Source organism: Chenopodium quinoa, unplaced genomic scaffold (genome assembly GCF_001683475.1).
Source record: "Chenopodium quinoa cultivar QQ74 unplaced genomic scaffold, ASM168347v1, whole genome shotgun sequence".
In the NCBI taxonomy this organism is placed as follows: domain Eukaryota; kingdom Viridiplantae; phylum Streptophyta; class Magnoliopsida; order Caryophyllales; family Amaranthaceae; genus Chenopodium; species Chenopodium quinoa.
Window position 1 is genome coordinate 2,934,756 of NW_018743050.1, and position 13,809 is coordinate 2,948,564.

Below are 13,809 nucleotides of genomic sequence, written 5' to 3' on the forward strand. Positions count from 1 at the left end.
GTAGGACTTCAATCGTGATTGGCAAGCTTGCAATTCAATCTATGCAGCGCATGCTCATTGATAAACAGTTATAAGACCAGATTAAAACAAGAAGATAATATAAAAGAGCACCCGTAACCTCAAAAAATTATTTGAAAACCTGATCCACAATTTCCTACTCTCTATACTTAATCTCTCTTGTACTCTATACAAAGTAAATCATTATTCACCGTTCTTTGTAATATATAGATTCTAGGATCGTTATAGGGCCTGTTTACATTTACTGAACTGAACTGATTGAAGCTGAACTGAACTAAATAGAGGTGAAATGAATAGTTTATGAGAAGAAAATTAGGAGCTGAACTGAACTGATTAGAGCTGAATTGAATTGAAATTAAGCTGAAGTGAACAGGCTCATAGTCTAGGGTAGGGTCATTCTTAACACTATGGCTCCGTTTGTATAGACGGAAACAATTTTAGCCTTTTAGGAAATAAGTTTCCCATTTTCTAATGTTTGGTTTATGAAGGATGGAAATAATTTTCTCAACGGTGGAACATAATTTCCGAAGTGTAGAAAATATTTTCCTCAATAATGAAAGGAATACCACATTTTCCTTTCTATTCTTAACATCCCCTTTCCTCTCCTCCCATCCATATCTCCCCCTTTCACTCTTGATTTCCTGTACCTCTATAATTTTTCTTAAGGAAAACAATAACGAAAACTACTTTGCCGTAATATGTTTTCAGTCGTAACAAACAAAACCTACATGCACCTACAGCTGAAAATATGAGTTCACAAGCACGAACCAAAAAATGGAGATCTGTCAAGAGTAAACAACTCAGGTCCCAAACAAATGGCTAACTGTAATGGATAAAATCTCATTAAACCTTCAAATTCAGGTGATCCACCATTTGCAATAGAGGGGTAAAGAAACAGATGGAATCAAATAAATATTTCTTTCATTCATTCATTCATTTCTCATTGTTTTAAGATTACAACGGCAAACTTTGCTCCTAATTAATCCTGTCCCTACCCGAATACTAAGCAAAATGAACACCATGAAGCGGTAACCAACAGCCATTAAAAAAAGCACCAACAAATTATTCCATTTAGCGTTGATGTTGGAGGAGATATTATACGCACTGCTAACCGCCTGATATCCTGATATAGCCCTGACTTCTCCTACCGCAAAATTTGTGCCAACGTATTCATTTTCCAAAAGTCCCTGGAATAAGAAGTATATAACAGGGTCATTCTGCTGTGTAATTAAACTAAGAATTCTATTTCCAAGAAACTACCATAAGAATCAAAGGAATCATCACAGACACACTTTGAGGCAGAGCCATATTGAGGCTCATAGGGTCGACGGCCCCCACTAAAATCAAATATATTTTAACATTCATCTCATACATTTTCGGAAATTTGAGCTTTCTTTCAAATGAATTTAGCCAACTGCCCCCAGTACAATTTTTTAATCTTGTTTTTCCCAATTATATATTTTCCTCCTGCATCCACACTGGATAAACTGACATGTACAGATCAACAAAAAAATAGTAGTCCGTATAATTATAAAGATAATTAAACCCAAGAAAGTCAGGATAATCAATACATCTTACCAACCACATATAGTAAGCAAGCCAAATCAGTTAGCTCACATTGGAAAAACACAAAGGAGAGAAGAAACTTGTACTTGCCTGAATGGAGTACGTGTGAAAGGCAATGTAGGACAAAGGGTAAGTCCATATTGATACAGGCAAATCACTACGGATCCTGAAGTACCCAGCTGAGAGCATCATCATGATCTGAATGCAGAAAGTACTCATTCGGTAAGCATATGACTTGAGCTACTGATCAAACCACAATAGAGCAATTGTTGGCTTATAGCTCAAAAATTCTTATCACAAATTCAATCATAATTTAAACCAAGTCTCATGCAGTAATTTACTTCACGAACCCTATAATACACCCTCAGTTCCAAAACTTGAGGGAAAAAAGTGGGTTTGGGCCCAAGGAGAAGTACTCAGAAGTACAGAGGAAAAGGGGGTAAAAGTAGAATGTTATTTAAGCGGGGACATCTGTTATTTGTATGTTAACCTTGAGCTATAGTGGCTGTAAAAAAATTCTATACATGTATGTTACGATCCAGCATAATATGAATGATTCTAAAGATGAATAATGATTTTGACTAATAAAGCTTAAGAACTGGAAAATGTAAACTGACTTCCAAAGGAAGATGAAGATAAACTTTGCATTAAAATCTGAAAAATAAGAATAGTAGTACAAGCTTTCGAGAGGCTTGTCCTCTCCCTAACCAGCATTCAAGAGGTTGGAGCTCTCCAAAGTATTTATACTACTAAACAATATCCAGCATGACTTCTATTTGACTACCTATTATGCCCCTCCCTTAGGTCAGTTTGTTAAAGTATTATCATATGAAATGTATTGTAATATGTTTCCAGATCATACTATAAATTCATGAGCAAAAAAATATAGACTATACATCACTTGAACCACCATGCCAGCAGAATTTTTTCTAAAAATTTGTCATTCCATGTTTGGAATACTTCCACTGGTAACTGTCATAGGCATGTGTTCATGTTTAAATGTAAGATCTAATCGCTTGGATTACGCAAGTTGTATTCAAGAAGCTAGCTATAGAGAAAGCTAATTACAAGGGGGTTAGTTTGTATAGACTACCATGAAAAATTGATTTTAAAAAATCACACACAACAGTAGTGAATAAACTATCCACCACAAGGGCAACTATCAAAGCGCACCCTGCCCACAGTTACTCCTGGAAAACTTGAGATAAAGCATAATTAATAGATGAGAAACCAATAGGAATACTGCAGTGGAGAAAAGTTCAGATGTAATGGGCAGTACACAGGCAATTCATCAGAAAAGGGATCAGCAAAGACTCACATGTACAAGCACTAGTGTCAAAATGCTCCAGAAAACATCTAGCTGGAAGGCCGCAACAGTAAGCAGTAATCCCTCATTGACCAGAAGGCACATAAAGTAATTCAATACGAAGTACATCAACAAGCTGAATTCATCTCGTAATCCAATCAAGAAATAGAAAGCAAGACTTGATGAAATAGAAATCAGGAACAGGAAAGGTATGCTAGATAAGAGTTGTCCAATAAGGAAAACAAAAGCTCCAGAATGCTTATTTGATTCTTCACAGCTATATGTCTGCACAGCAAACACACTTGGATTAAAATTATAACCAAAGGATGGAACTTCAAACCAGAATACTTTCACCCTGAAGACTAAGAAGAATATGGCATGACTGGAAAGATTAAAAAGAACAATTGGATGGTGAGTTAGAAAGCTGAAAGATTGATAAATTTTGAATCTTAATCCTTACAAAGGGTGGGAGTCCTAACCTTTATTTCTTTCATGTGTGCTCGCATCCCAGCAATGCTTAGAAGAGATGTAAATGATACAAATACAAATATAGCGGCAACTCGAGCCTGTAGATCAAAACAAGGAAAGCAATGGTAAATGAAGAAAAGTTTAAGGGGGAAAAAATCTTTCAAGAAAAACAACTTTAAGCCTAGGAATGAGAGCATGTGTACAAACAGTTCAGAAGGACCAAACTAATACAAAAACAAGCTTGTGCTATATGAGCATTTAATAGCTTTAGATTTATTTTTATTTTAAGCAACACCAAAACCCCATAACAAAGGTTAAAATCAAATGGATTTTGCAAAAGGTTCCCAACCAAAGAGAATAATGCAGAAAAAACGAATGAATATGGTTGCCAATCACGATACAACATCAAGTCAGAGAAGATTCAAAACTCCCATATCCACTCATTTGGTTGCATCATGTCTCCATTGTATCTGGTGCTTCAAAAACAAATCAAATGAAAAACTTCAATTGAATAATTACTTTTAATGATCTTTCCTTAAACACCAAATTTGCAAATGGACTAAAGTTGTTGACTGAAAATCATCGCTTTGCCGCTGCATCATTTGTGCCTCAGTTGTTACAAATCTAACAATCAACAACTAGGACATCGGGGGTGGGGTGGTGACAAAAATTCTCAGCAGTAATACATTAGTGTTGAATGTTATCTGTGATTCAAAATTCCAGGGTTATAAAGGTTATGAATACAAGAGAAACAAATTGGATCAGAAACGCCTACTAAAGTTATGGCAGGGGTGGGGATTGGGAATTAGCTCATATTATCATGAAAAAGTGCACATTTAGAACCAATATAAACCCCCCCCCCCCCCCCACCCCAAAAAAAAAAAAAAAAAAAAAAGAGCAATATGGCAACAAATGTAAAGCACGTCAACACCAGAATTTAGAAATTTGTAGCAACTTACCACAACAGAAGACAAAGAATGCCCCAAGCCTGAAAACACAGTACCAATACAGAGAGCCAAAAGCATATTGAGAACCAAGCGAAGCCAGTAATATTTCCATTCTCTGGACATGATTAGTAATGATCTCCAGGTCAAAACAGCAATCCGGGTAGCCCAGCCTGCCCTTCCTTTGCTTTTGAGAAGAGGACCTTCCTGAAGAGAAAAAGTTCACAAAAGGCTGAATAGTGATGCTAGCAGCTCAAATGAAGTTACCCTTCAGATCTTAATAGAGTACACAAGAACACAACTATCTCCAACCGAAATTTAAACTGGATGGAAGACAAAATTACTATACTTGCATTTAAAAAGAATTGACATAAAATTCATTTTGTTTTCTACTTTGTATAACTGTAGAGTCACAGTTCTTCAAGGGAACAGCTCATAACAAATTTTCGTTTAGCGCTCATGAATAGTCACACTAAACAATGAGAAAATTACATGAAATGTGATAGTATCTGTTTTGGTTTAGGAACATAATTAAAATTATCACTGTAAAATATGTATGCCACAAATGAGGCAACGGTTTACGACTGTGTCAGTGTATTAGTGTATATACATATGAAACTCCTAAAAAAGTGTTGTAAAATTTTAAGTTTTACTTTTTTTTTCTTTTTTTTATTTTGGGGGGGGGGGGGGGGGGGTTCTTGTTTATGGAGGTAGGTGAAGTTATACTTCCTCTTACCTAAAAGTTGGCCCTTCTTGAAAATTGAGATTGATTTTTAGGATGGAGAGTGAATGACATATGACTATATGACAAACAAAAGGGCAAAATACATGCCAGTGGTTCAGCTCACAAATAAATACTTTACAAGTATGTTGTATATCAAAAGTTAAAAGAAAGCGACCAAACAAGGAAAGGAAAAGAAAGAGAAGATAAATCAAGATAAACTAACATATAGCAGCAACAAACCTTTTCAGTGAGCTTTATAATCATTGCCTCAACAGCAGCCGCATCTGCAGATGACTTGTAAGTTGCTTCAAGGGTACGAATAGCTACAGCAGTGTCCATATTCACTGATGACAAGTCACCATGGTCATCCTGATCAAGTTTAATAACATCTTTATGACTTTAGTTCACACATGAGTAAGATAGCTACAATAGCATAGATGGCAATCAAATGAATCATGATGATCCAAAGATTAGTAAACTACATGTAATACTATACCTGTAAGTTTTTACACATTGCAATAATCCGGTCAAAGTCTGTATTGATGGCTCGCAAAAAATGATCAGAAGGACTTTGCATGATTGGGCACGGAAATCCAGCATTGGAGAAGTGCTTCACCAACAAAGAAAAACTATTTATTTACACAGGAAAATGTTCATTTAAGAGTTGGTTTCAAAAAAATTGTTCTTTTAAGAGTTAGTTGCTACTGGAATAAAAAAAAAATAGAGATTTCCTACGAAAAAAAAAGTTATAATTGATCCCAGAAATGTTGTAAATAGAAAGAAGAATTAGAGTGCTTGTGTCCACTTTTCAACACAAAATACTAACAATAAATTTACTATTCTAAAGTTTGGGAGTGCAGATTAGACTGCTTGTACAATGCAAAGCAAAGAGTACCCAGAAAGGAAATGATAACATAAACAAACCATTTGACAATAATCAATCAAATTTGAGATTTTTGAAGGCTGTAGAAGACTGATTTGGGAATTTCAGATAAAGAAATGAGCTTCATAAAGGGGAAGACATAGAAAATGTCACACTTTCAAGTTTTCAACATCTTATGAAATTTACCTGCAAACAAGACAGTGTTTCCCCAAAAAATAGGGTATTTCCATTTGAGAGTAGGCAGATTCGATCAAAGAGGCCAAAGACTTCTGTACTGCTCTGGTTTAATGTGAATATAAGGGTGCACCCAGTGGTTGCAAGTTTCTTCAATGTAACCATCATAAGAAGTGCAGAAACACTGAAAGACAAGAATTCATTAACTTCTGGCAATCAAGCGATACATTAAATTAGTGTTAACCATAGCAATTTCCAACACAACACTTCCACATGAGGCGGCAGAAAATTGTTTATGGGTCTAAATGAAAAGAAATGGCATGGCAAGCCACAACAACCCACTAGGCAATAAACCTCAAGCATTGTGTTATGGGATATTATTGATATCAGGAGACCCTTTAATGTATCCAAATTCAAGAACCATTTTAGTTGACAGATTAAAAATTTAAATAAATAAATAAAACCATTTCAAGCCACATCCCCGAATTTAATTAACATAGCTTCCCAAGGACACAATACTTATAAAATCCATCTGTGACTCAATATCATCAACAATGGAGTATCAATAACAAAAAAGTCCTATGAAAATTTTAGCCTCAATAACATGCACGTGCTTCTTCAGATGCATGAAAAAAAAAAGAAAAAAAAAAAAAAAAACTGACATCAAAATCTATTTTTTAATGCAAATATCATCGTATTATCTGATACTAATGGTAAAAGCTCACGAGTTATTGAGACACTGATATATTCATGTATAGTACAAAAACACTTCCCAGCCTTATTGCATAAATATACTTTAAGGGCAAGGGATTCATTTAGCTGCATGAATATGTGTGTTAAATGGATGCCATATTAGAGTTAAATGAGTTAAACAACAGATCTCTTGAAATCAGCCATTGCTGCATCAACATATTTATAAAACTCAGACACCTGTTTATCACCTATTCTAGAACAACAGATCTATAGATAGCAGCACTCCATGACCGGAAAGAAGAATCTTACGGAAGATAACATGTGTTGAAAAGTCCTAAAACTTAAGCACTTAAGGGAGTCATTTGTCTGTATATGAAAGTATTTTATTGGAAAAGGTCATTACAGAGCATTTCAGTTGGTTTGATCCAGTAACGAACAAGTATTAAAGAGTAAGGAGGGGAAAAGAATAAAGAAATCTAATGTACATCAGCAGCACCTGTCTAGATGATAGAGAGGCTCGTCTATAAAAAGGAGATGTGGTCTCATCACAAGCTCCCTGGCAATGCTAATTCGCCTTCTCTCACCACTACGAAGACCTTTCATGTAACAGTGCCCACCTATTAGTTTGTTTGCATAATCACCCAAAGACATGGAAATGATTGCATCTTCTACTACATTCTTTTTCTGACAAATGAACCCAGGAAGCTGAAGCAGTGCTGAATAATAAAGGAACTCTCTAACAGTTAAGGATCCAATCAGTGTGGTTTCCCTTTCTACATATCCCTGCATATGGAAATTAAAAGGCAAATCAATACTTTAATGAAATGCAGGACATCACAATGAGTAGACATAGCAACTTAAGATCCTAGAACAGCAACTGAAAAAACCAAACCACCAACCTAATACTTTAAAAGGTTAAAAAGAAATCCTCAGTCTACTGAATGAGAGGAAGGACTACTAAGAAGAATTTTCATCCCCTCTACTGAGAGAATTGTATTTCTTCCCGGAAGTCATTCTTATTTTACAGTTTTTTCGTTCCCGTGGTCGATTTCTGTTCTAGCACAAAGCCACAAAACTTACAAGGAGCTACGTGGGTCCTAAAAAAATTTTCCCTTAATGCATGGGAAACAGACTTTCGGCACCAAAGATTTCATGTAAGAAGCTCATTACTCTTTGATATTTTCTTCCAGACAATTAATCCGAATTCACTTTTTTTTCCCTTATAATCAGGAGCAGTATTACATTTTAAGTCTTGCAAAAAGCCACAAACAATCCATGGAAGGGGCTATATAAGCAACAACAACGTGGCAAATCAATTTGTAGCACCAACTACTTCTACTTATGAAACTAACGACTCTATAAAGTGAAGACAGAAGGTCACACACCTTTAAATGTTGAATTGACGTCAAAATGTAAGAAACATCAATAGATCTGAAAGTCAAAATAAATCTAATCAAGTAGAAGGCTAGAAGTAAACTTTCACATCATTAAGCTTCATCCTTCATATTTGTAGCGTGTTAAAAGTCACAGAACTAGGATGCCTCATACAAATCCCAAGTCAAATGTTCCCCAGATTAAGAACGACATCATCTAATAATAAGACAAAGAAAGAAACACTGAAAGGTTTAAGCTCTTCACAAAAACATCAATATGTGCCAAATAAAAAGGTTCATATTATAAGTCTTCTATTTCTATCAAGAATCCCATGTGTTCTTTAGAATTATCAGCAGATACAAACTGGCCAAGACCAGTAGTGAGGGAGCCAATGTACACAGGACATCCTTATATTAATGATGTCCTTCTTTGCTTCTATGGGTGCATTAGTTCTGTACAGAGATAAATCATTACATAATGATTTGCCATAAGATCACAGTTATATATAATTTATTGTGCTAGAATATGAGAGCAGCCTAAATTAGCACGAGTAAAACAATTTAGGCAAGTACAAATAGAAAAATGCAGAAACACTGTAAGCATGTCATATAATTATAACCAACATGAGCACACAAAAAAGGAATTTATGAAAGCAACAACCTAATATTTTACACAATTAGTTTATACTATATCATGATTCGGAACTCACGTAGGACCCATAAGGTAAGTCACATTTCATTCCATTGACAAATATATCACCATACATTCTAGCTGAATGAGGCAGTCTCCCTGAAAGATAAAAAAAAACCAGAAACATTACATTAGCACTAAACTCTAAAACTATTACAACGTGCTCAATTCTAGTAATAAGAAACTAAATATTCAAACCTGAAAGAGCCCTCAGTAGGGTTGACTTCCCAGACTTGGAAGGACCCATGATAACTGTCATTGTTCCTGGTAATGCATAGCCAGTAGAACTCTTTATGACTTTGTCAGAGTGCTTTCGTTTACTCCTAATCATTACAGTTAAATCTTTCCAAACAACCGAAGCTCCTGCCACCTTTCTCGTAATAGATACACCGTCATGAGCATAAGGGGAAGGCACTGAACCACTATTGAGTTTTGACAAAGTTGGCGAACCAGGAGTGGTGGCGGCATTAATTGAGTCAACCCCCTCATCCACCCTTACATCAATATCCGTATCATCCCCCCAGTCCGGAGAATCCTCAAAGGAAATAGGTTGCCTAAGCGAACCAGGTTTCCTCAAGTAGAAGAAATTACTCGAAGGCAACCTACTGGTAGCAGGACTACTAGCTGAGGAAGATGAAGACCTATAATTATCTGATTGGGATTGAATTTCTTCCATTTTCAACTTAAATTATTCACTACTCTCTAATCCTTCAAACCAACCACTACACTCTTCTCAAACAAAATTCATCCAATATTCTACAATACAACTAAAATGTAAGAATCAGGAGCCAACCTGTAGCAAAGGAGCCAGTATTACAGGAGGAAAACAGAAAAACATGCGAACCCTTAAAAAAAAAGCTTGTAATCTTCACTATTGCCTAATTTGAATTTGAGCACCCACTTAACCATATGAGCAAAATAAGAAACACCCAAAAGCTGAAATACACTATACACCCAAAACCCATTATAATACACATACATAGTATACTAGCAGAACTATACTAAAAAGATAATTAATTTGAATTTGAGATACCCAATTAGCCATAAGAACAATACAATAAATACCCAGAAGCTGAAACACACATTAAATTACACAATCATACTATTTTAGAAGAACTATATTAAAAAGATAATAAACTTGAATTTGAGACACCCAAATAACCCACTAGCTGAAATACACCAAAAACCCAACAAATTACAAAATGGGTTTTAAAAACTGTCCAAATAACATGCAATAATGAAATATCAATAAAGATTATAAACTATTAATTCAAAATACAGATGCATTTACATGAGAAATGGCTTAAAAAAAACTAACCTTGTAGAAGATGGATCTGATAAGTAAACTAAAAAGAGTGAAGAAGGTATGAAAGTGAGAAGTGCAAGGCTAAAAATGGAAAGGGAGTGAGAGACAGAGAGTGACTGCAGAAGGACAAAAAAATTCTTGACTTGCTTTAATTTTACAGCTAATTGTTGTTTGTAATGAAAGAAGTATGCTTTTTTGGTCTTTTTTGCTTGGTTTTTTTTTATGTGTATAATATAATTCTTCTTTCTTTGGTTAGTGGGTTTCTTTTTCGTGAAAAAATGGAATATAATCGTTGTTTTTCTCATCATTTCATTCAAAATTTTACTTGAAGCTTGTTGGAAGAGAAAGACACGAGGCATTATTACGGGCAACATTTGCGGAAGCAAGGCGCCTAATGTCGGTTCTTCATTCTAGCTTAAGGCTTAAACAATCTATAATAGCATAATCCTTTTTGGGATTCAAAGGGTCTTTAATTTGAAAAGTGATACTCGGATTATGTCAAGGGTATAGTAAAGTCGAGGCTCAAATTGTAGGTTTTGGTTTGAAGGGTACGACTCGTTCCATGTTTAAACAGTTTTTGTTAAGTTGTATTATTTGATGAAATGATGTGAGTCAAGGGTACGACTCAAATTATATTGTAATGTGGGTGGTTTGTAGTAGAAATGATAAACTTAACTAAATCACTAGGCTAACCACGAGCTTACATCAAAAGAGAGAATGACCATAAATAAAGGTTAGCAAGGTTCCATCCTACAATCAATTGGTGATAGGTGGAGTACCCCACTAATCTTATATAAAATCACATGTCAGTTACGTTTCCATCACTAACCCTCACATGTGAACAATTTTAGATATTACAATCTAAACCTATCACAAATTTTCTCATTGACCATCTTTAGACTTCTAACATGAGGTCAAGTGGTCTCTATGATAATCACAATTTTATTTGGCTACGTGCTACATACAAATCTTCAAATCCTTTCTATGTTGCACTTTGTAAAGCATTGAGTCCTCCTTCATTGAATGTTACCTTCATTGAATGTTAATAATAGGCAAGATAGTTGGCTTTAATATCATGATAACTTTCAATTAGCCATTTAACCACGCAAGTCCACAAGAAGGAGAGTATGTATGACCACATATAAAGCCCCACATAATTTCATCCTAAAATCAATTGGTGATATGAGGAGGCCATTAATTTTATAGATTAGTCTTCCTATCTCCCAACTTACATGTAAATTACTTTCCTTCAAAAAAATATATAAATAAAATAGAGCACACAAATAAACAAATTAGTGAAAGAGAATAATTCGTGTCTTATATCATTGATGTCTCTTAATAATATACTTCAATTGTACATGATACAATAGCTTACATTAAGGCTATACTCGTATAATTTAGGCTACAGACTAGGAAAAAAATTGACTAGATGATTTGCAATATTTACTGAGGTAGTCTCAGCTAATCAATTTGATAAAAAAAATTTGTTTATTAAATGGAAAAATGGTAAATAAAATAACATATGTGTCCGGTCATCATGACATTTTTTTTTTAAAATAAATCAACAATAGTATGACCCATATTTAACAAATTCGCCATTTGATAAACAATTTTGTTTATCAAATTGATTGATTGGTATTTTCCCATAATTACCAGATTAATACTCCGTATAAAGATATTAAACTTGATCAACGCGCGGGTCGAACCGAGCCACAAAAAATCTACCCATTTCTCTGGCTAGGCCTGGCCTATATTCGGGCAAAAAATTCCATGCCCAATCCCGCCAAAAATGGCGGGCCATGCGGGCTTTTCAGGACAAACCAAAAAAAATGAACTAAAATAGCATGAAAATGCATTCACAAGCCCGCCCAAAAAAAAAGGGACAAAAAAGCTGCCCAAAGCTCGCCCATGTTCAGCCCGGGTTAGATTTAATCAACTCTAAAAGATATACTACCTCAGTTTCATATTTTTTGCAACTTTGGACTCAATAAGGTCTCCTAGGCAAAAAATGAGAAATGGAGATTAATACTACGGGCCTGTTCTCAGTGGCGGATCCAGGAATGCGAAGTAGGGGTAGCACTAGACAATAATAAAAAGAAAAAGTATAACATTGTTGTAACGTAACATGATTAATCATCCAAACATGGATATAATGCGTTGTGTAGTTGTATAATAATTAACAATCACATTCAAACATTTATATTGACAAGTTTTTTTTCAATTTTTTTTTTTTACAAATAATAATTCAATTATATTGTAGATATCGATTATACTATTATAAACTTTTCACCTATTTATTTTTTATTTTGTCAAAGTTGCATATGAATTTATACCGAAAACTTTGGTATAAATTTTTCCTTGTGCTCTTATGGCACATATGCTAACGTAAAACTTTGACTGGAAATATATATCTTTAATAATTAAACTTATAACAATTGAATATTATAGTAATAAATTTGACGATTCCAACAAGTACCCACATGACTATATTTATTGTTATGTATAAATCACAAATATTAGCTAAAGTGAATTAGATGAATTGTACAAAAAGTCAAAACATTTCATTTATTTAAACACACTTGGAGTATGATTTTTTATATTTATTTCAGTGTAAATTTTCATACGATTATAAACAAGATTTAATAATGGCCAAATAAATGCAATAAATATTATGCGATGAAAATGAGAAAAATGAATAAAACATAATGGAGAGAGTATTTCATATTAATAAGGATTGTTTTATAAAAAGTGTGAAAACGGAAAAAAGAAATTTATCATGAAAAGATAGTAATAGCTTATCCTTTTATTAATTAAATAGGAGGAAAGTGGAAATTCATTTGGATTCAAAGAAAAAAAAAATGATGCTAAGGGGTCTTGAACCCTGAACTTCTTGAAGACACATAATTCACCCATCCAACTCCTTTACCACTGAAGCAATGCTGGAGACATTTAACATTAATACAGATTATAATATATATACACATATAAAGGACGGTTTTCTAGCATTTTTTTTTTGTGGGGGTACTGGGGTAGCACGTGCCCCCCCCCCCGGGCGTCAATGTGGATCTGCCACTGCTTGTTCTCATACGTTGGAAATTCAGTTCAGTTCAGTTCAGCTCAGTTCAGTTCATCTCCTAATTTCCTTATCTTATAAAATATTCATTTCAGTTTAGCTCAGTTCAGTTGACTTCAGCTCAGTTTAGTTAATGAGAACAAACCCTACGTAGTATATGTTTGGGCATATGATTAAGAGGGAAATAAAAAGAAAGTGGATAATTATTTTTTGACCGTATCACCACCAAGGGCACCAACATCCACCTGACCATCACTCACTCGCACAGTCGCACTGTCAAGACCACCACTTGATTGGCCCACACCCCTACTACCAACCAAACTTCCATCACCACCATTGACCACCTTTTCATTGTTCGGATCTCCCTGAAACCACCATAACCACCCAAAACTTTGTCGTTGTTGCTGCAAACACCCACCCCATTACCAAAATTACCATTGAAATCCTGACAAATTAGGGAGAAGAGAATAGAATGACTTGTTTATTATTCATCAATAGGTAGAGTATGTATACAAAACCTACGAACATAAGATAGGAAACAATATTCCTAAAAGATATATTATACTTCCTCCATTTTCTTTTAGATGCAA

General features: G+C 34.6%; 1 protein-coding gene across 2 annotated transcripts; it reads right to left on the minus strand.

The window, feature by feature from the left end:
* Window positions 1–838: 838 nt before the first annotated feature.
* LOC110730927 (ABC transporter G family member 3-like) lies at window positions 839–10,492 on the minus strand. Of its 2 annotated transcripts, XM_021910761.1 has the most exons (12): window positions 10,159–10,492; window positions 9,039–9,633; window positions 8,860–8,939; window positions 7,273–7,559; window positions 6,096–6,267; window positions 5,523–5,636; window positions 5,267–5,395; window positions 4,318–4,509; window positions 3,370–3,456; window positions 2,903–3,175; window positions 1,675–1,782; window positions 839–1,205 (listed from the first exon to the last, which is right to left on the minus strand). In XM_021910761.1, exons 2-12 carry the CDS (start codon window positions 9,514–9,516, stop codon window positions 948–950), a joined length of 2,178 nt encoding a protein of 725 aa, XP_021766453.1. In that variant the 5' UTR covers window positions 9,517–9,633; window positions 10,159–10,492; the 3' UTR covers window positions 839–947. The 2 variants fall into 2 exon arrangements, with proteins under 2 accessions (XP_021766453.1, XP_021766454.1); XM_021910762.1 differs by lacking the exon at window positions 10,159–10,492 and having other exon boundaries at window positions 9,039–10,110.
* Window positions 10,493–13,809: the final 3,317 nt, after the last annotated feature.